The 22,705-nt window shown below is 38.9% G+C and overlaps 1 protein-coding gene and 1 long non-coding RNA gene across 2 annotated transcripts in view; one reads left to right on the plus strand and one right to left on the minus strand.

The window, feature by feature from the left end:
- The window catches only part of KDM7A (lysine demethylase 7A), an 88,227-nt gene extending 73,479 nt beyond the window's left edge, over positions 1–14,748 (plus strand). Inside the window, exons 12-20 of the mRNA XM_032275632.1 lie at positions 2,706–2,915; positions 4,496–4,620; positions 5,494–5,648; positions 6,885–6,982; positions 7,471–7,619; positions 7,752–7,960; positions 9,638–9,720; positions 11,964–12,237; positions 12,836–14,748. Of these exons, the coding sequence (XP_032131523.1) occupies positions 2,706–2,915; positions 4,496–4,620; positions 5,494–5,648; positions 6,885–6,982; positions 7,471–7,619; positions 7,752–7,960; positions 9,638–9,720; positions 11,964–12,237; positions 12,836–12,930 (1,398 nt within the window). The 3' untranslated portion in view covers positions 12,931–14,748. The remainder of the gene's footprint in view (positions 1–2,705; positions 2,916–4,495; positions 4,621–5,493; positions 5,649–6,884; positions 6,983–7,470; positions 7,620–7,751; positions 7,961–9,637; positions 9,721–11,963; positions 12,238–12,835) is intronic.
- On the minus strand, positions 11,595–11,976 carry LOC116549925. The gene is made up of 2 exons (XR_004268154.1): positions 11,843–11,976; positions 11,595–11,705 (listed from the first exon to the last, which is right to left on the minus strand). It is a non-coding gene; the product is annotated as an uncharacterized LOC116549925 (long non-coding RNA).
- Positions 14,749–22,705: the final 7,957 nt, after the last annotated feature.

A 22,705-nucleotide genomic window follows, 5' to 3' on the forward strand; every position in this document is an offset into this window, starting at 1 on the left:
AGTAGACATACATGAGGCCAACAAACATATGAAAAAATGCTCATCATCACTGATCATTAGAGAAATGCAAATCAAAACTACATTGAGATACCAGTTCATGCCAATTAGAGTGGCGATCATTAAAAAGTCTGAAGACAACAGATGCTGGAGAGGATGTGGAGAAATAGGAACACTTTTACACTTTTGGTGGGAGTGTAAATTAGTTCAACCATTGTGGAAGATAGTGTGGCGATTCCTCAAGGACCTAGAAAAAGAAATTCCATTTGACCCAGCAATCCCATTACTGGGTATATATCCAAAGGATTATAAATCATTCTACTATAAGGACAAATGCACAGGAATGCTCATAGCAGCACTGCTTATAATAGCAATGACCTGGAACCAACCCAAATGCCCATTGATGATAGACTGGACAGGGAAAATGTGGCACTATACACCATGGAATACTATGCAGCCCTATAAAAAACTATGAGTTCATGTCCTTTGTAGGGACATGGATGAATCTAGAAACCATCATTCTCAGCAAACTGACACAAGAACAGAAAATCAAACACCATATGTTCTCACTCATAGGTGGTTGTTGAACAACGAGAACACATGGATGCAGGGAGGGGAGCATCACACACTGGGGTTTGTTGGAGGGAACTAGGGGAGAGAGAGCATGGGGAGAAATGCCAGATAGGTGATGGGGAGAAAGGCAGCAAATCACACTGCCATGTGTGTGCCTATGCAACAATCTTACATGTTCTTCACATGTGCCCGAAAACCTAAAATACAATTAAAAAAATAAAGAATAAACTTACTATAAAAGTTATGATTCTATATGAAAAAAACTATAAATCTTGACTTACAGAAGTAAAACAATAGTTAAATAAATGAGAGTGCCACCTCTGAAAATGTCAGTCAACTCTAAATCAATATTACAAATTTAAAGTGATAAAATACACTTGGAAGAATAATTAGACTGGCCCAGAGAGCAGCCAGTCCAGGATGGGTCAGGAGAATGAAAGGATCCATATTTGTTATGACCTGAAGTTCAAGTTTAACTGGGTATCTTATAGTTTATCTGGCAGTCCTATCCAGGAAGGATGTCTCCAGAGAAAAATAGAAAATTGATGGATTACCAAATGTGTTTGAATGTTTTCATTCTTCTAGTGGATAATTTTTGCTGAGTCCAATTTACTGAATATTGAAGGAAAGGGAGGTATATGCATGTTTAAGAGAGGTGTGTGAGGATTAAGACTTCATCTTGCATGATAGGAATTCAGTAATATCTGAAGGTGAAAACTGTACAAACATGTCATTTTGTAATTTGGAGGCAAATAACTAGAGGGAAAACCATTTAGAAGGGTTGGAAGTCCTGGCTAAATACCTGAAAGAATTGATAGCAGGGACTCAAACAGGTATTTGTACACCTGTGTTTATAGCAGTATTATCCACAGTAGCCAAAAGGTAGACCAAGTAACCGAAGTGTCCATCAGCAGGTGGATAGATCAAGTGTGGTACATGCAGTGGAATACTACTCAGCTTTATAAAGGAAAGAGATGCTGACACATACTACAGCATGGATGAACCTTGAAGATTTTTGCTAAGTGAAATAAGCCAGTCACCAAAGGACAAATTTTATAAAATTCCACTTATATGAGGTTCCTATAAGTGTCAAATTCATAGAGAATACAAGAAGAATAGTAGTTGCTAGGGGTTTGGCGGGAGGGGAGAATGAGAAATTATTGTGTACTGGGTACAGTTTCAGTTTGTGCAGATGAGAAGGTTCTGGAGATGGATGGCAGTGATGGCTGCACAAGAATGTGACTCTACTTAATGCCACTAAACCATACACTTACAAATGGTTAAAATGGCAGATTTTATGTTTATTGTTACCACAGTAAAAAAAAAAAATGTAGCAAGGGGTTGCCTCTGGAGAATGGGAGTCAGGGATGGGGAAGAGGAAAAGCATAACTTTTCATGATATGCTTATAGAATATTTAAGTTTTAAATTACGTAGATGTATAATTTTGGTTTAAAAAGTAATTATTGATTTATACAAACATATATGTGAAAAGAATGTTTGTTGTTGGAAAGAACAGCAACTTAAATGGCTACCAGTAAGTGTTAGGTCAGAAAATTAAGCTGTATCTATACAGTGGAATGCAACACACCCTTTAAGAAGATTGAAAATCCAGGTGAGGTGCAGTGGCTAACACCTGTAGTCCCAGCACTTTCGGAGGCCGAGGCAGGTGGGTTGCATGAAGTCAGGAGCTCTACACCAGCCTGGGCAACTTGGCAAATCCCTCTCTCTAAAACAAATAAAAAAATAAGCTGGGTGCAGTGGCATGCGCCTGTAGTCCCAGCTACTTGGGAGGCTAAAGTAGGAGGATTGCCTGAGCCCAGGAGGTGGAGATTGCAGTGAGGCGAGATTGCACCACTACACTCCACACCCCAGCCTGGGCGACAAGAGCAAGACCCTATCTCAAAAACGAATAAATATAATAAAATACTGTTCACAGTATATTATGTTGCAGAGAGAAGGGAATAAAGATCTCACCAAAACTGTTTGAAGCTTAGGATGTCCTGTCTTTTTTTTGTTGTTTATATGGTTTAACTGAATGGTTTTTGCTTTCTAAAATATTTTTATGGATGATTATTTAGTTAGGTATGTATGTAATAGCTGTCTCATAAAAATACTCTGATTTTAATTCTTAAAGGAGGAAAATGGCAAACCAGTTAAATCTCAGGGAATTCCTCCTGTGTGTCCAGTTTCACGATCCTCAAATGAAGCAACTTCCCCATACCATTCCCGAAGAAAGATGAGGAAACTTCGAGATCATAATGTCCGAACTCCTTCTAACCTAGACATTCTAGAGCTCCACACAAGGGAAGTCCTCAAAAGATTAGAGATGTGTCCATGGGAAGAGGCAAGTATTATGTTTCATGACAACAAAAATAACTTGGTTCTTTAAAGTTCTTTAAAGGGATAATAACAAGAGAATAATCTGACTATTGTTGGTACCTAATCTTTGCTGCAGCATTGTCGGGATCAACCAGTAATTTTGCCTGTGACAGGGAGTGGTGCTTAATTTTTCTAGCTTTTAGTGTAGCATTTGAATGAACAGACCTCATTCGATTGCTGATAAGTTTACTGAGTCTTTAGCAAGTACCACTTCCTCTGCTAGGCTCTGGGAAGATGGTGAGCAAAACTTAAGTCTCTGCCCCTCATGAAGCTTCCATCCTTCTTCAAGAAGGATGGGGAGACAGAGACATATATTAAAATAATAAATTTCAGATTATTAAGTGTTATTTTAAAAAAGCAAAACAATAGAACAACAGAATAAAGGGGGATGAGGTAGAGCTGGCTGCTTTAGCTCAGGTGGTCAGAGAACCTCTCAGGTTTGAACTGACAGCTGAATAACAAATAGGAGGAAGTCAGATGGTTATAAGGTGATTGGAGGAACAGCATTACAGGCAGAGGGAAGAGCAAATGCAGAAAGCCTCTACTTGATCCCACAGTCAGCCTGGAGGACTGTTAGACTGGGAGACTATCAGAAGAAACTCACTGAACTTTGTGAAGTGCTGGCCTGCTGGACAAAGGGGAGAATGGGAGGCAGTAATGAAATCTGTGTAGCGCCTTTGAAGAACATGGCAATGACTTTGTATTGAGCTCTGCATCATCCATAATTTTATATCCCAAGTAGTGGATAAGCAACAATTTTAAATGAATAAGATTGAAGAACCAGGTGCTGTGGTGTCGGCCTATAGTCTCAGCTACTAGGGAGGCTAAGGCAGGAGGATCACTTGAGCCCAGGAGTTTAAGGCCAACGTAGCTAGATCCTGGCTTTAAAAAAAGATTACACACACACACACACACACACACACACACACTTTAAATATTTTAAATGTATGTAATTATATTATGTTGTTCTAAACTGTAATCAGAGAAGATTAAGTTTATTATGAAAGGTTCTATTTATTATTAAGGGGAAAATCACTGTGAAAAGGAAATCTTTTTCATGCCTTAAGACCCAGCTACTATCTTTATGTTGCATGGTGGCCTTTGTTCCTAGTGATAGCTATGTGGTGGCCTGTAAGTTGCTTACTGTAGGTGGAGGATGGGTGAATGGAAAGGCACCAGTAGCTAGCACTTTAGCAGGAAGAAGCAAGGGGAAGAGATATAAAATACCCTGAGGCAGTGCTGCTCGTTTTTCAGCTTTCTGCAAGAACGAAATTTCTTTGAATTCGCTTTATGCATATTTTATGTTTTACTTTCTAAAATGTATTTCATAGTTAATAGCCCTCCAGAAAGATGAGCTATACTCTTGCTTTGGCTGTGGGAACTCTGGAGTGCCATACTGCTGCATATCCCCAAGCCCAGGTGGCTGTCCTGTATCTTTGAGAGGCAGGGCCATTGGCAGCAGTGGTGGTGGTATACTGTATTCCCTCAGTCAAGCAGGGCTACCTGAGGGTGGATGGGAAGTAAGTTCTGCTTTTATACCTTCAGGACATCTTGAGCTCTAAACTGAATGGAAAATTCAACAAACATCTCCAGCCATCTTCCACAGTACCTGAATGGAGAGCGAAAGATAATGATCTACGATTACTGTTGACAAATGGAAGAATAATTAAGTATGTAAAGTAAAACAGAGTATCAAATAGATTAATTTTCATTGGGTTCCCTTTGTTCATTTAACCCAGGGGTCCTTTGCCTTTTTGGCACAAAGGACTGGTTTTGTGGAAGACAATTTTTTCACAGCCAGGGGATGGTTTTGGGATTAAACTCTTCTACCTCAGATCATCAGGCATTAGATTCTTGTAAGGAGTGTGTAATTCTTGGACATGTGTAGTTCACAATATGGTTCATGTTCCTATGACAATCTAATGCTGCCACTGATCTGACGGGAGGTGGAGCTCAGGTGGTAATGTTTACTCACCCACCACTCACCTCCTGCTGTGTAGCCCAGTTCCTAACAAGCCACGGACTAGTGCCAATGTATGGCCCAGGGGTTGGGGACCCCTGTTTAACCTGTAGTGAGCTCAGTAGCTCACATCTGTAATCCCAGGTTGATTTGGGAGGCCAGTGTGGGAGGATCTCTTGAGGCCAGGAGTTCAAAACTAGCCTGGACAACTTAGCAAGACTCCATCTCTACAAAAAAATAAAAATAAATTAGCTGGGTGTGGTGGACATGCCTGTAGTCCTGGTTACATGAGAGTTGAGGTGAGAGGATCACTTGAGCCCAGGAATTCAAAGTTACAGTGAACTATGATTGTGCCACCGCACTCCAACCAGGGCTAACAGAGCAGACCCTGTCTCAAAAAAGAAAAACAAACATAAAACAAACCTTAGATCCCTACTGCATACTGTTACACGGTTGATTGAACTATGGGGACAGTGTCTCAATTCTCTACTTTTTGTAAATTAAGGGAGAGGGGAATAAATACTATTTGGCTACAGAGTCTTGCACTATATTCTAACTTGGTTATTTTTCCTTCATGATACAGAGATGAAAGACAGCCCTTCACAGATCAGAGTCTTTATACAGCAGATAGTGAAAATGAAGAGGATAAAAGAAGGACAAAAAAGGCAAAAATGAAGATAGAAGAGAGTTCAGGAATAGAGGGGGTGGAAAATGAAGAATCTCAGAAACCACTGAACAGTATGTTTGTTTTAATGGTTATTTTAAAGATAGTTTCATTACTAATGTGATAATATGTAAAATAACTTGCTACTTTTCAAGTTCTTAAGTTTATAATAGCAGAAAACTTTTGTGTCCCTAAAACTGTCTTGAAAAATCTGAAGTATGTCTGAGTAGTTCACCCATCACAGAAGTGCTGAACGTGAATGCCCAGTGAGGTGTAGTGGCCAGGGACGGTATTCTTAGTGAGGGGATGCATGTGGGTTAGAGATGTGCTGCTCTAGTCAGCTTTTACAGAGTCACATGAAAGCTCATGCATGTTATAGGCTTCTACTCCCCAAAATAAAAGTTTCCAGTTTAATTTATATATAATTTCAGACCATGTAGATGGTTTTCAGAATTAGGAAATATATATGATTGGCTAATCTGAAGCTGTTAGTAATCTACGTATTGTGGTTTTAATTGATTACCTGTTGACAAGAAGGCCTCTACTGGGTTATTAATTGGTTATCGTCAGTGTGGCAAAATGGTAACACCTCCTTCTCCTTAAGATCTTTTTTTCTTTGAATTAAGCTTTAATTTCTCAACATATTTCAGGATCTCTGTATTCCTTTTTATTTTAAAAAGTAGTTCAAATAAATATTTTGATACTTGACAAGTAAATGTTTCAGATTAACTAACATTATTTAATCTATGTTGAACACCCCAGTTCCTGCTAATCTGGGTAAAACTGGCACTGCTGTAGTTGGTGATTCTGCCTATGCACACATGCCAGGAAAAAGGTGCTAGTCAACAGGAATCCATCAAACCACTGCTGTATGGCAGTGCCTCATGAAAGAGAAAGCCCAGTTTATAAGCTTGTTGAATTCACTCTACATGAATGCTTTTTACATTTGGGAAAGTTATCTTTTTGTTTTCTAATGATATAACTAATGCAAAAGGAGAAACGTGAAAAGCATCTAGTAGCTATTTCGTTTCAGCATTTTTTAGCTATCAATATAAGGAATATACAATTATGTTTAGTAAATACCACACTTATATTTGAGAATATACTTCAGTCTGTATCTTGGCCAATTAGGGAGAAAGACCTTGAGAGGAGAAAGAAATGAAGAAAATAAAAGTGAAAAAAAGAAGGATAGAACAAGAGAGATTGAGAGACATCACAAAGCTGGATGGACTTTAAATATCACCTTGTCACCTTGTTCACCATAGTCGAATGACTTTCTCTTTTTCTCTCAACCTTTCATTCTTTTTCAGGGTTTTTTACACATGTGAAATCAGAACTCAGGAGTAGACCATCAGGATATTCTGATATTTCTGAGTCAGAAGACTCCGGACCCGAGTGCACTGCACTGGTACGCCTGAGACCCCGTGGCTTGTACGTTATTTGATCGAAAGATGAGCACCCATGTAACTTCTCCTGGAAGGAAGGCAAATGAGAGCTTTTCCCAAAGCTTGTCTCCTGACTTACCGTAGCACAGGGTCTTCATGTGGTGGTCACTGTACACACACCATCATGTGACCACTCACATTTGAGAAATACAGCTTTTGTCTGATTTTGGAAAGGGTGGAGGGAAAGACTCTTCTGCTTTTACTATTCTTGTTTCATATTTCTCATAGATTTTATTTTACCTTAAAGAAAGCTTGTACTGTGGATTTTTTAAATCAAGGTAATATATTCATGTAGTTAATATTTTGATTTTTTCTCATGTGAAATACAGAAATAATTCCATGATAATTAAGTTTCTGACTTTCCCTAGATGTATAAAATCTTTTTGGATTAATTTGTACAGATGTGGTCAATTTCTTATGTAGCTTTGTTTCCATGTAATTATTATCTCAGAAAAATAATTTTACCACTGAAGAGTCTGAAAGTTCAGGTGATGAAAAGAAACAAGAAATAACATCCAACTTTAAGGAGGAATCGAATGTGATGAGGAACTTCCTTCAAAAGAGCCAGAAGCCATCTAGAAGTGAAATTCCAGTTAAAAGGTAGGCTTGCTGATAGTAGTAGTCTTATTATACTGTAAGATAAATACTATGACATTTTTTTTAGTTTTAAATTTTACCAAAACTGTCATCGGAAAAACTAGACTCTTGTGTTTTGGATCATCTCCTCTTTAGGGAATGTCCTACCTCGACGAGCACAGAGGAAGAAGCTATTCAGGGCATGCTATCTATGGCAGGGTTGCACTATTCCACTTGTTTACAAAGGCAAATACAAAGCACAGACTGCAGTGGTGAAAGAAGCTCTCTCCAGGATCCCAGCAGCTGCCATAGCAGTAACCTTGAGGTTAGGCAGTTGTATCGCTATGATAAACCAGTGGAATGTGGTAAGAAACATAAATTGTCAATTTCTAAAAAGTAACATATGTTGCCTAACTTAATGGCTCAATAATCCTTATTTAGGTTAGAGATTATGAGTAAGGCATGTTCATTACACATCTTTAAATGCGTTAAGAAGGTTGACCAAAAAAACCGCAATTCTGACATACCATGTAAGATGGAAGCAGAAGAACTCAAAATGAATTACCTGGGATTGACAAATGTGTTCACTGGCATCATTCTACCATTGCTGTTGCAAGCCAGTTAGTAGTATTTCCCTTTTACAGGCAGGTTGATCACAGTGGAAGGAGTGTTTTGGTGCTTTAAATGGTCAGCTAACTTTGAACAATCAACCCTTTTTCCTTTTATGAGAAGAAAAACAAGTTTTGAACTGTTTCTTTCTGATTGAGGCTATTCTTTCTCAACTTGAAAAGAAAGTATTAGGAAGAGAGAGTCGACTTGTGGTAATGTTAGGCATGCCACATAGTGTTTTCTTCTTTGTGACTTTAGAGAAAATGTTTGTATCCCAAAAAGCCTGAGGAGGACTGCGGAAAAGATAGTACTGTGTTAAAATTGAATGCCTATATAATAATTGTGTTTGATCCTACATAATTATCAACTGTGTACCAGGAGCTTGACATCCATTTCACTTAAATAATTTTTTTTGAGATAGTCTCACGTTGTTGCCCAGGCTGGAATGCAGTAGCACAAACACGGCTCACTGTAGTCCCAACCTCCAGGGCTCAAGCAGTCTTCCTGTCTCAGCTTCCAAGTAGCTGGGACTACAGTTGCATGCCACCAAACCTGGCTAATTTTTTGACTTTTTAGCTTCTGGGCTGGGGTACTTTCAGGTTGCTTGGTGCCAGGGGGCTGCCCTTTTTTGACTTTTTGTAGAGATGAGGTCTCAACTATGTTTCCCAGGCTGATCTCCAACTTTTGAGCTTGAGTGATCCTCCTGCCTCTGCTTCCCAGAATGCTGGGATTACAGGTGTAAGCCACCATGCCTGGTTATTTCACTTAATTCTTAAAATAATTGTAGGTAAAATTTACTCCGATTTTACAGGTAAAGGAAATAAGACTTAGTGAAATTAATTTAACTTGCCCACACTTCACATAGATATTAGTCAGTGGTATTGGAATTTGATATATTGGAAATTGACCATCTGATCTCAAATTCTTTGCTTATTACCTGCTTCTATTCTATGTGGAAAAATACACCATTTTTAGAGAGAATTATTGCATTGGTTTTACATATACAATAAATAGGTGGCCATAGAATTTGATTCTAGATCTTCCAGCATCTAACCCAAAACCCATTATATAAAGACAGTCTTTGAGGCTAGTCTGAGTGTGGTGTGGTGTTTATAACTAATTGATCATGAACAGTTACATATTTCTTTGTTCCTTCTCCATCTCACTGCTTCACTTGACTAGCGAATGAATGAATGAAGGCAATCTTTGAGAGAATTGAAAGAATTAGCATAATAGATTATGAGCTGGTGACTTGTTTTTGAGAGGGAAAGGCATATAGTGAAAGTGAAAGTACACAAATGAGTATCTAAAGAGTTAATATGTTTTTAAATAAAATGTCAACATAAATTTACTTTCATTTTTAAGCATTAGGCTAATTTTGTCATTTCAGATCAAGTTTGTACAAAGTTACTTAAACTAAAACTTCTCTTTAGGATACCATGTCAAGACTGAAGAACAAGACTTGAGGACTTCCTCCTGGATTAAACAGTTTGATAATTCTAGATTTAATCCTCAGGTATGTTCAAAGTTTGAAACCTTAAAAGGAGATTTAAAATGGTCATTAACTTTGTTTTTGCTTTCTTTTTTAAAATTGTATCAACTGGTTATCAAGTGCCAGATCTAGGCAGCCAAAAAATTATAATTAAATCCACATTTGAACAACTGTCCATTTTGAGAGATGCTGAAATGATGACTAACATAAGGCTCATGGATAGAATGCGATCTGGAAAAGAATAATTTATTCAAGGAAGCAGTTAAAAAACCACTGGCTGCCAACCCCTGTAGGTTATATCCGGTTAGAATGAAATATTAAAGGAAAAGAATATCATGAAGTTCTCTTTTTAATCTCTGATGCTGTTTCTTGAATGGTTTTGGATACCAAATTTCTTTGAGCATTTCATGAAAGTTACAGATTATCTTTCTAGAAAAAACATTGATAATAAACACGACTTTTGCTTACATTACTCACTATTTGTGCTACTACCACCCCCTCTTGCCCCAGACCATCCACTGGCTCCAGGTTAAGAACCTTTGATGTAAAAGAAAAACCTGGATGCTTTAGGATCCCAGAATATTAATGCTTATGTTAAACAAAATGAACCCAAAGTAGCAGTTCTGAAAAAAGTAAAACGTTACCAATAGCACCAAACAAGCAAAGTAATACAACCTTTTGCTGTAAACCTTGGAAAATGGCAGCCAGAGAAAGAATAAAAAGTTTTCATGTGACAGTGGGGCCCCAAACCTCTCTAACTGAAGCACACATAAGAAAGAAAGTAAATCAGCAAAGGCAGGAATATTGCCTCTAGTTCTCCTTCGTGTGAAGAAACATTTGTGGGGGAGAAGGGAAGGAGGGAGGAAAGGGGAGGTAGAGGAGAACATGAGTAGACTGTTTTAAGAAGTGAAGGGAAAATCTCTTGTGAATAAAGCTTTCACATAGCACTGAAACACCTCAGCATAAGTGAAAAGGGCCTCTTAGGTTTTGCCATCTTCCATAACTCTGGGTTGATTGGAGGAATGAACTAAAATCTCTGGAGGAGGAGATATCTGTGTATATAGACAGAATAGACTCTACCCCTAAATATGGAACATCATTAATCTCTGAATAGTGGAATAATGGGTGGTTTTTATTATTTTATTATTATTATTTGGCTTAGCAATTACTTTTATAATAAAGAGAGGCAAGTTATTTTTTTAAAGGAAGTCTTTGTGAGTATACATTCTTTGACTAGAAGGATATATTCCAGAGTCAAAGGTCATAAGAAATCTTGTTATAATTTACTTTTGAGTATATGATTTTATAGTGCCTCACTGTAGCTGGTCATAAAGTTTATCACTTATTAGCACTATATAGGATTATGTAATGTAAGCTATTATTTAAATCAGGTTTTTTTTTTTTAATAATTGTTTTTGAAAATAAATGAAGACATAGAGGATAGATAATTAGCATAATGAAAACTGGTTTCATGAAACAGTCACACTATGGTGGACTCTGTTCACATCTAGTCTATTCCTTTCTCTTTTTAATGCTGAGAGGTTATGACCCTCTCAGTTAATTTCAAGACTCACCAGTCAGTAGCATTTTTTTCCCCTTGAAAGTTGACTCAGTAGTCTTAAGAGACTAAAACAATAGTTGTAGTAAAAGGAAAACATCAAGCTTGGGACGCTGGATCTAAGGATTTTCTAAAAAACAAATACAGTGGAGATGAACCTGACCGAAGATAGGTTCTAAAAAAGAACATCACATATGTAAGGTCAGAGGGAACTGTGACATGCCAAGGAAGCGGGGAACCCATTCCCCCAGTTCAGGGTCCCTGCATGGCACATGCTTATTGAGTGGAGTAGCAAGTAGGGCGCAGTGCCTGTTTCCATTGTTCTTTCTCACTCTCTTTCCCCTTAACTTGTGATGCAACTTCAAGATCCAAGTCCTTCAGAGTTGTTAGGTCAGTGGACTGAGATGACATCATGCAGGAGTGGTCATCTGTGGCTAACTTTCACACGTGTCTAGAGGAAGGACATTTCTGACTGTATATGATGGTCATCATGGCAGTTTAGGTGTAGTCTCTGCACTGAAGTTGTTCAACATCTCATGCATCATGGACAGCAAAGTGATGGCAGTATACACAGGTTACTATGGGAACAAAGAAAATCAGAATTCAGTAGTTTGTTTCTTCTCACTTGACTTTGCCAGTGTGTGCAGAGAGCTTGAATACCTCATATAAACCCTAAAAATTCAGCTTCATTTCCTTCCTTCTCCTTCAGGATCTAAGTAGAAGCCAGAAATGCATCAAAAAGGAAGGTTCATCAGAAATTAGTCAGAGGGTACAAAGTAGGAATTACGTGGACAGCAGCAGCTCAAGCCTTCAGAATGGAAAGTATATGCAGAATTCAAACCTGACTTCGGGGGCGTGCCAGATAAGTAACGGCAGTCTAAGCCCAGAAAGGCCAGTTGGTGAAACTTCCTTCTCATTGCCCCTTCACCCCACCAAGAGACCGGCATCAAATCCACCACCTATCAGCAACCAGGCAACAAAAGGTAACTTTCACACGTGTCTAGAGGAAGGACATTTCTGACTGTATATGATGGTCATCATGGCAGTTTAGGTGTAGTCTCTGCAGTGAAGTTGTTCAACATCTCGTGCATCATGGACAGCAAAGTGATGGCAGTATGCACAGGTTACTATGGGAACAAAGAAAAAGGATATCCAAGTCAGCTCTGAGGAGCAGGAGACAGATCCTAAAATCAGATGCACAGGGGTTAGCCAGGCTGAGCTGGGAGAAGTGACAGAATAAACAGCTTTGAAGGCAGAGGAATGAGCCTGAGCCATAGCACAAAGGGGAGAAACAGGATATGGGGTATTTGTGAAACTGTAGTCGGTTTTGTTGCCAAAGCACAGTTTAACGTGGGACCAGAAAGAGCCCAGGCTGAAGAGTAGGCAGACCAGACTGTGGGAAGGCCTTATAGATAATTTGATGAGGTGGAAGGGTTTTAAACACTGAAAGTCCAGAAGTGCGACTTTGTTCATGCAGAACACCTAAGGGTTTACTTGTCACAGAGCTCTCCCTGTAGTCTTCCAGGTGCCCTCTTAAGTGTGCTTTTCATTGCTATTTATACTCCTTTTGGTGTTTTATAGGTAAACGTCCAAAAAAAGGAATGGCAACAGCCAAACAACGTCTTGGGAAGATCCTTAAGTTGAACAGAAATGGCCATGCACGTTTCTTTGTGTGACAGAGCTGCTGTTGCAGCCATTCTTCCCTTTGGAGACCAGTCTAGGGGTGCAGGAGCCTGGAGCTTCTGCCATCCCCCTGCCTGGAGCAGTTTGTGTGAATAGTAAGAACACTGCCCGAAGAACAGAATGAACCTGATGCTGCATTTTCACTGTGCCACACCCACTCAGCAATAACCATTTTGGACCTGGTGGGGGAGAGGAAGGAGGAGGGTAGAACCTTAAAAAGAGACCTTGAACTGGAAAGGGTCTCTTGTCAGGGCTTGAATTTTATTTTGTTGTTGGTAGTGTCTGGATGTATTTTCAGTGGTAGGGTAAAGAATTATCAATAATTTATTTAACAGATTTTTTTTTTAAAGTTAACAGCTTTTAAATTCTTTTTTTAAAGCTATTTATTTGGAAGATTTCTGGAGAAATATCTCACTAATTTAGATGTAAGAATGTGATGGTTTTTAAATTATTTTTGATAGTGTGTGTGTTACATGTGGGGAAGAGCCACGGTAACAGTAACTAGTCTGGACTCTTAAATTTGATATTCAGGTTAAAGTCTTAAACAGGGATTTGATGCATTAATTATTTTAAATTAAGATGTATATGAAAATCATTTTATTTTATATATTTCATGTGTTTTTTATAAGCTATTAGCTTCGCTTTTGCTAACATCCAAGGTGCATACTGTTATCCAGGTTGATTAACTTATATCTCACTTCCCTCTGCACTCCCATCATTTTGTGATAACCCAGTGAGACTCTTCTCTTTGCAGGGAAACACTTTCATAGCCAATGTGTAAGAACTCCGTAAAAGATCCCTCATTTTGTTTGACATTGTGATTTTCTTCTCAATATTAAAAAAAAAATAGGCTTTTGCATTTTCATTTCTGCTGATAATATCTGGGTCCCAAAGAGAACAGCTTTAATATCTTTTTCCTATTTTAGGGAAAAGTATTATAAGTTTGGTTAAATTGTCATGTTTATAGTTTTTCCAAATACATTTGTAACTACAGTGGGCCTTCTTCATACTGCTGGTGTTGCACAACAGGACTGACACCTGCTGCAGAGGTTATATCTTACGATGCTTTTATTCACCATATCTGATTTGTTGAAAATATTTTTGACTTAGGATATTCAAATCTGCATAATAAGCCGTAATATATAGGATTAATACTACATTAATTTGTATAGAAGCAAGCATGTTGGAATAGATTTTTTGTGTGTATTTACTTTTTCATTTCTTAATTTTCTAAAGAATTATTTAAGATATGGATTTGGAGTAAAATGGGTGCTTCTGGCAGTTTATTCCATCTATCCTAATCTGACAAGTGCATACTGAAGTTAAGTATCCGGTTAAACTTTAATTATTTATCTCCTTTATGTATAATTTTTACTAAATGCAGATTTCAGTTGCTTGTAGTACCCATTTTCCCTTTTTTTCCTTTCATGGCATAAAAATAAGTGATTTCTGGGGGTGGGGTGGAAATGTTCTCAAGTCTGACAATAGAGCATTTTACAAATTCCTACAAAGAAAATATAGGCAAATAGATAAAATTTACTTTTGTGGAGAAGTATGGCCATATTATGGATTTGTCTTTTTTTACTTAGCAATATAGCAGGACTTAACCCTTCTGTATTATCACTTGAATTGCTAATAAGAAAAAAGTCTATACCATCATCTTTACACATTTGAATGCAACCATGATTTTCAAAGAAAAATATTCCTTAGTGTCTGCATTCCAAAATTTCATGGGATAAATATCAAATAGTTTATGAAGTAGCCTTGCTGGTTCAGATGGACCAAAGTCTGAATCTTATCTGGGTATCAGGAAGAAGACTTTTGTGAAAATCCTCAGTGTCTGTGAACAACCTGTGTAAACCCTGTCTACACTATGCCAAAACCAGTGGGAAGATGGGTAGAGTCATCTTATCTCAGGATGTCAAAAATCTGGGTTTGACTGATTCCCTTACCTTCCCATACAGTATATTCTTGTGACGTGTTGGTTTTCTGTAGATCCTGAGTTGGTGTTAACAATAGTCATGTTTTTATTTTGGTTTCGAGAAATAGGAGGTTTTAAGAGCTATAATTTCCTTTTCCTGTAATATCATGATGTTTTTTTTTTTATGTTTTTCACAACTCTGAGTATTTTCAGTTTTTTTATTTAGCCACAAAAATTAAAATGAAACTTTATTTTTGTGAATTAAAATGAAATTTATTTTATTTTTATGAATTAAAATTGTGGCCAGTATCCACTGTGTTCTTAGGCTGAGGAAAACTAATTTGGAATAGCCCGTATGTGGAATTCTAAAGTGAAGGTACTATGTATTCATTGTTAGTAGTTTTAGCTCATTAAGGGGCTAAGTCAGAAAACTTTCAGCAAGGTAATAGAACCACTAATATAATCCATGTATCTTTTTCTGAATTGGTGAAAGTTCGGCCACTGATCCAGTGACTCCTAGTTAAACCTCTTATAACATTACTGGCTGTGATGCATCCCTATAGCTCATGGAAATAGCTGAACTTTGTGATAACTGCCGCCAGTACCTGGGCTTAACAGTAATAGAGAACCTCATTCATACACCATACAGACACAACAACTTAGGAAGACAGCACTGATAGCATTTAGCTAGTTGTAAGCAAATACAAATATGTAAAATTGAGAATTATGAGTTAACATATGCAACTTTAGTAATAGTAATAGATGATAATTTTCCTGTATTGTTTCAAATAAGTGACTCTTCAGCTGGGATCCATTGGATTGTAATTCACAATGTCACATAATATGCTTTTTAATATTGATGAATGATGTAAACAATATAAAGTTGGCAGTTTGTAGTAGTCCATTATGCTAGAAATACATTGTACTTCATAAGTATCAGTTGATTTTTAAGCGTAAAGAGTTGAAGATTCTGACTGAAATCATAAACTCAGAGAAAACAAGTCCATCTTTATCACTAATTAGCTTGAATACTTTTCTTTTCTTTTTTTTTTTTTTTTTTTTTTGAGACGGAGTTTCACTCTTGTTACCCAGGCAGGAGTGCAATGGCATGGTCTCGGCTCACTGCAACCTCCGCCTCCTGGGTTCAGGCAATTCTCCTGCCTCAGCCTCCTGAGTAGCTGGGATTACAGGCACGCGCCACCATGCCCAGCTAATTTTTTTTTGTATTTTTAGTAGAGACGGGGTTTCGCTATGTTGACCAGGATGGTCTCGATCTCTTGACCTCGTGATCCACCCGCCTCGGCCTCCCAAAGTGCTGGGATTACAGGTGTGAGCCACTGCGCCCGGCCAATACTTTTCTATTTTTAAATAATCCTAATTACTGCCTTTTCAATATAGTCTACTGTATTTATTCATATGGGATCAACAGGTATTTATCAAACACGTACTGTGCGCCCAGCACTACCTAGTACTGTGGGGGAATATAAAGTTGCAGTTGTGGTCTCTGCCCTTGAAGGTCTTCTCCAGGAAATTAAAACTATTATTTTCACCTCTAAGCAAACATGAGCAAAAGAGGACCTGTTCATTAAAAAACACCCTAACTTTTTTAGTTTCAACTGAGATATGCCACTGTAGAAGTGAAAGTAATTTCACAATTTAAGAAACACTTCAACTTGGTAATTTAATATGGTCATACAGGGACTCAGTGTAGCGTGCCAGGAAGCAGAAGACCTGGGGTTTGGTCCAAGTTCTGCCATTTAGGTATCAGCTGTATAACCTTGATTAAGTCACTTATTCTTTCTGAGTCTGAGTTTTCTCATTTGTAAATTTGGATTAAAATGTTTATTATGATAATTAAGAAAAACATAATCTTATTGACACTTCATACTTACAGAGAACTTATTAAGTGAAAACTGGTAATTAATGAATGCACCTTTATATATATATTTTTAATGAAAACTAATGTTATTCATGATGTTTGTTTTATATCAAATATATGCCCAGGGCATGCTACTATAAAAATCCGAAGAATCTCCAACAAGGTGCTGGATTAAAATCAGACTTTGTGCTTGAAGTGGAAAAAAAAGAAATGAGGTTTATGGATAAGAGAGTGAGAATGTGTATCCTCAAGTACGTTAGGGTGATTTAACTGAAAGATGGCTTTTGGTTTTTCTGGAAGAATTAGGAAAGTACCATCCCCAAAGGTTCAGCATACTCTTTAGGTACTAAAGGTGAAGGAAGTCATGAAATTAAATGACTTAGCAACTCCCCAGGGAACTTGTGGGGCGAATGAGGCAGAATGGTGAGAATGCACAGACAGCTCTGGGTTGGGTACCAATAGCTTGCTCGGTAGAGAGAAACCACTGTAGAAAGGGAGACTCCACCAGACATCTTCGACAGACAAGATTCTTTCTGGCTTTTTCAAAAGATGGTTTCTGCAGCAGTAAGACTATAGAGTTGATTAGAATAATCATGTGACCCAGTATGCTACTGCTAGGCGTAATTATCAAAAATTCATTTTTCTCATTAAATATTAAGTTAATTGCTTACCACATAAAGAGAAGCTAGAGCTCACCAGTCTTTTCTTGGTGTCCTAGACCTTCCTCTAAAGCAGTCTTGAGAAGGTTGAGCATCAGATCTTTAGCCTAGACAGAGTGTCACTGGTAAATAAAGGAGACACAGGAAACCCAGAGCGGGCAGTGATTTGCCTGGGGATACACAATGGATCTGGGGCCTCTGATACCTTGCTTCCAAAAACAGCCCCTGGTTTGTGATGCTGTGCAGCCTCGGCTTGTCCTGTGGGATGATGTTGATATACTTCCTTGAAACCAGGTGGAAAGAAAGGGGAAGAATTTTCTTATTCTGTTGCTGTCGAACATAATGTAATTTTACTACTGTAGCCTTCCCAGAAGCCCTTCCCTTTTTGTCATGCTATAAAGTCAAATATTTGATATCCTTAACATAAGTTTTAAAAATTAAGGTCATTAGGAAGTAAATGTCTATTTCCAAAGCAATTAGCTTGTTGTGATTGACTGATTTTATCCTTCTATAGTATTTTTTCCTCATGTTAATTGAGAGGAGAAAATAATACTTTATTGCAATATCCTTAGATTCTCCCCTTCACTCTGGTGCCCTTTCTAGTGTCTTAACACTTTGACTTAACAAGTATAACATTAGATTTTTTTGTTAAGCCTTTTTGAAACTGTATTCAGTGATTCTACTAAGTTTATCTGCTCTGCACTATTTCACTAATAAACCCTGGCTACCACGTAGCCCTTGACCTCCAAGTAGTTTACCTATGCAAGACCTGTGACATTCTGAATTCACTTTTTTTTTAATTTCAGAAAGTAGTCATAAATGGAGCTTAATTATAAAGGTAAAACTGTCTCCAACCAGTTTTATTTTGGCCATTTCCTTTTCAAAATGTCAGCTGTTTTCCTCCAAGATTTTTCACCAAAACAATGATCACAAGTGCTGTAATATATAATACTTCACAAGCATAAAATAAGCCAGACATACTCTCATATTTCTTTGGTGTATTTTGGTTGGTAAAACTTACCAGCGTTAAATGTAAAATGTAAGGAGGAGTTAATTCCTTGCCTAGAATCATTTCTTCTCTCTCAGATTCATAAGTAACCTTTTATTTTTACAAAGCTACGTATAACTTCCACATTATAGTCAGGGACCTGAGGTGTAACTTGCTAAGTGAACCCCAAGGTTATTTTATCTTACAAAAGAAACCTAAACCAAACTAAGGGCCTTACAGTTTTATGGTTAGACTGAATCAAAAGCTATAACCTCAATTTTTCCAAAAACAGCTTCTGACTGCAAAAGTAAGTCATACAGTTGTTAGGTATGAAATAGCACTGATCAGGAAATGCATCTTCGCAGATTGTATTTCCTTCAGAAAAGACTTTTCTACTTTTAATATAAATTAAGCCATAACAGTTTCATGCTGTGGAAAGAGGGTGAAAAGGTTCATTTTTAGAGATTATGTAATGTGAACTTTCACAGTTACTGTGAAATGTCTAACTTTGCCAGTGCTTCAGCAAGTTTTTCTGGGGGGGTGATGGGGAGGGGTAGTATTGGTTTTAGGGGTTTTAAATCTGTGAAATTTGGAGAGGGGACAGTTGTTGGCTCTGGTATTTACTAGTTTTGTAGTAATGTTTTGCTACCCTGACTTTTCTTACTGGTTTTTATGCCCACGGTCCGAGGGGACTGTTCTTGTTTGGGGTGTCTGCGGAATAGCGTCTTGTCTGTTTGTATAGGCAGTCAGTGTGTGTGACACATGTGTCCTTTCAGTCCGGAAGCCCACTGTGTGACAATGGCGTGGGGTGTGGCTGGGAGGTGGGGTGCTGAAGCTTGAAGAGCATTTCTTTGCTGATTCATAACAGTATTTCCCATCTTTTGCCTGCAGGCAGGGAAAGTGTACAGTATTTATTTGGTTTCTGTTTTACTTTAAATTTGTAAGTCTTTAAGTAGCTTACATTGATTATTATAGGGAAGGACAAGTGACTTGTTTAAAGTTGTATTTAGTATTCTTTCCAATTTCTGTATTTTAAAATATTGAAATTAAAATTGTATTACTTCTGTTTTGATTTTTTTTTAGCACTCAGTGTATTTTTTGCCCATTGTTTGAAAGTATAAATGTTGAAAATTGTATAAAATGCGTCCTTGAAAGAAAAAGAATCTGAATTCTATCTACAATTCTGACTTTCTGCTCCCTTTTTCTGCTTACTGAATCGTGGGAGATTATTTAAGAATGTGAATCACTGGGTTCAGCATCTGCTCCTTACTACTTCTGAAGACTTTAATGTGAAAAGTAACATGTCCTATTTTGTTAGTATTGCTGGGGATGAGTGAGGGAAGAATACAAAAGTGTAATTGGCAAGACGAGGCTGAAATGTAGAAATGGACGTGGGCACTTACTGATGAACACTTCAGACCATTCACAGTCCCCTACCCAGGCATCCCACAAATGTTTCCTAACCACCTGCAGTACGGCAGGCACTGTTCTAGCATCAGTGCTGCGGGCGTGAGCAAAACCAAGTCCCAGGCCTCAAGCAGCCTGTGTGAGACATGAAAGGCAAGGGACAGCCAGAGGCTGTGGTGGCCTGGCTGGCTGGTGAAGGTAGGAATGTAAGTGCTCTGTGAGGAGGATGAGCTCGGTTTTGGATCCAGGGTCTGAGAGACAAGTCAGGGATGATAAGGACCAGGAAAAAGATCTGGCCTTTTGAGGAGATGAGAAAGGAACTATGGACCAAGAAGGAAGGAGCCCTATAGGCATCACTTCCAGGGCAGAAGAGAAGCCTGGGAAGGAGACAAGTGGGCAGGAAGTCTGTTCCCAAGGAGGAACTGAGCTCAGAGTCCCAGAAACCAGGTGACCAGAAGGACCAAAGACCATACATACCCTCCCTCCCCCTAATACCTGCAAAAGAACAGTGACACCAGAGCATGAACACCTAAACACATCTTGACAGCTGCTTCCACCACTAGAAAGGTATCACCAAAAGCAGTTTGCATCTCCTCTGTCTGCTTTCATGAAATTGATTGGCACCTAAATCTGAACAAATCTGTTCCATTTGTGAAAATCCATATACTGCTTGTAAATCTGTGGGAGGTTTGCCCTTCCTGAAGCTCACATGTTAATGAAACAATGCAGGACCTGCTCTCCTTAGACTCTTAAACCGGTATTTGTGGTTCCACAACAGTGAGGTGGCATGAGATACCATCACTGTGGGATGCTGATGATAAACACGAATGATTTTCGGGTAGGATCAAGTGCTATGTTACAGACAGGATTTGAAACAGGAGCCCTTACTATATTTCATTCCATTTGAGTACTTACTATGTGCAAGGATATTTTTCTTTCTTTCTCACAATAACCCAACAAGGCAGATAACATTTCTCATCCTACAGATGCAGCTGAGGCTCAGGGAAAATGACACTTCCAGGTTCACATGAATATAGACATTTTCAATCTCTCTAACTCTAAAGACTATTCTAAACGGGTTTTCTCTAAGTATTTTTAATTATATACTTTTAATTCTTAAGAAGGAATAGATGGTCCTTAGGAATGGTTTGTGTTCTAAAAATTTCTTCCCAGGCAAAACCCTCTTTGGATTGAAAATAGTTTCTTGTGGAGGTTTTTTGTCACTCAGCTAACCTCTCTGAGTCCACTTTCCGGGAGCCGGGCACACGGAAGAAACGCTGGTCATCATCTAGAATTGAGCTCAACTTCTAGTGAATAACATAGACTGTAAAAAGTGACATGTGACAACTGCCGTTAGGATATGGGAACCAAATGTGAATTTCCAAAGGCTAAGAGCTGGCATATGAGTAGAGGCCATGCCCGGTGCACCCCTTCTGCTGGGCCTCCCTGTGGCCCCGTGGGGCAGTGCAGCAGCCTCCCTAGCAGCCTTGCCTACCCAGGCTGCTCCCTCTCCAGCCCTCCACACTGAAGCCACATCCTGCCCCCGTCTTCTGCCCCAGCACCCTAGGTGGTCAGCCCAGATAAGGAAGGAGAGGAAAAGGTCTTGCTCTCCCCGCCATCTCTGATAGTGGGGGCTGCCTTCTGTGCCTTGCAGAAGCACCATCCACATCTTCCTCTTCATGTGCTCCTGGGCTCAAGCCTCTCCTTGCCTTGTCCAGGCTTTTCCCAGCCTCTGTCTCCAAAATGCCTTTACACTTTGTAAAGTGCTAATTCTGAAATTTTGTAAATCCAAAAGTATACATAAGTCCTACTATGCCAGAATTGAGAAAAGAAAAAAAAAAAAAATGAAGCCTCAACAAGTGGAAAGTAGTATGTGTAAATTCCCTACATTTTTCTTTAAGGCAAATATAACCTGGGACCAAAAATTAGCAGTAACAGTAGGAAATAGTATTTAACCCTCTCTTATGCTTATTTATTTGAGACAAAGCCTCACTCTGTCGCCCAGGCTGGTGTGATCTCAGCTCACTGCAGCCTCCACCTCCCAGGTTCAAGTGATTCTCCTGCATCAGCCTCCCAAGTAGCTGGGACTATAGGCATGCAACACCATGCAGAGTGTGTGTGTGTGTGTGTGTGTGCGTGTGTGTGTGTGTGCGTGCGCGCGCGCGCGCGTGCTTTTCAGTAGAGATAGGGTTTCACCATGTTGGCCAGGCTGGCTTCAAGCAATCCGCCCATCTTGGCCTCCCAAAGTGTTGGGGTTACATGTGTGAGTCACCACCCTCAGCCTCCTATGCTCTTATTCTAGAAGTTACCCTTCTGCTGTTTCTGGGTGCCCTGGAAGAGTCTCATGTATCATATATCAATCCCAGCACCATCTTCTCACCTCCTACTTATCACAACCTCCAATTTCAGTTTTCCCATTCAACCTCTAATCTTTGCAAATTTTTGTTTTTTTCCTGTGACAAGGTCTTACTCTGTTTCCCAGGCAGGAGTGCAGTGGTGCAGACACGGCTTACTATAGCCTTGACCTCTTGGGCTCAAGCCATCCTCTAACCTCAGCCCCCCCGAGATGCTGGGACCACAGGCATGCACCACCACCCACAGCTAATTTTTAATTTTTTGTGGAGATGGGGCTTTAGTATATTGCCCAGGCTGGTCTTGAACTCCTGGGCCCAAGCAGTCCTTCTGCCTTGGCCTTCCAAAGTGCTGAAATTACAGGTATGAGCCACTGCGCCCAGCCCAAATTTTTGTCTCTTACCCTTTGGGACCCATATTAGGGTTCTCTAGAGGGGACAGAACTAACAGTGTGTGTGTGTGTGTGTGTGTGTGTGTGTGTGTACACGTATATATAGTCTATATGTATACACACACACACACACACACATATGGGAGTTTATTAAGTATTAACTCACACTAT

Source organism: Sapajus apella, unplaced genomic scaffold (assembly GCF_009761245.1).
Source record: "Sapajus apella isolate SASKATOON/1434 unplaced genomic scaffold, GSC_monkey_1.0 scaffold7, whole genome shotgun sequence".
Lineage (NCBI taxonomy): Eukaryota > Metazoa > Chordata > Mammalia > Primates > Cebidae > Sapajus > Sapajus apella.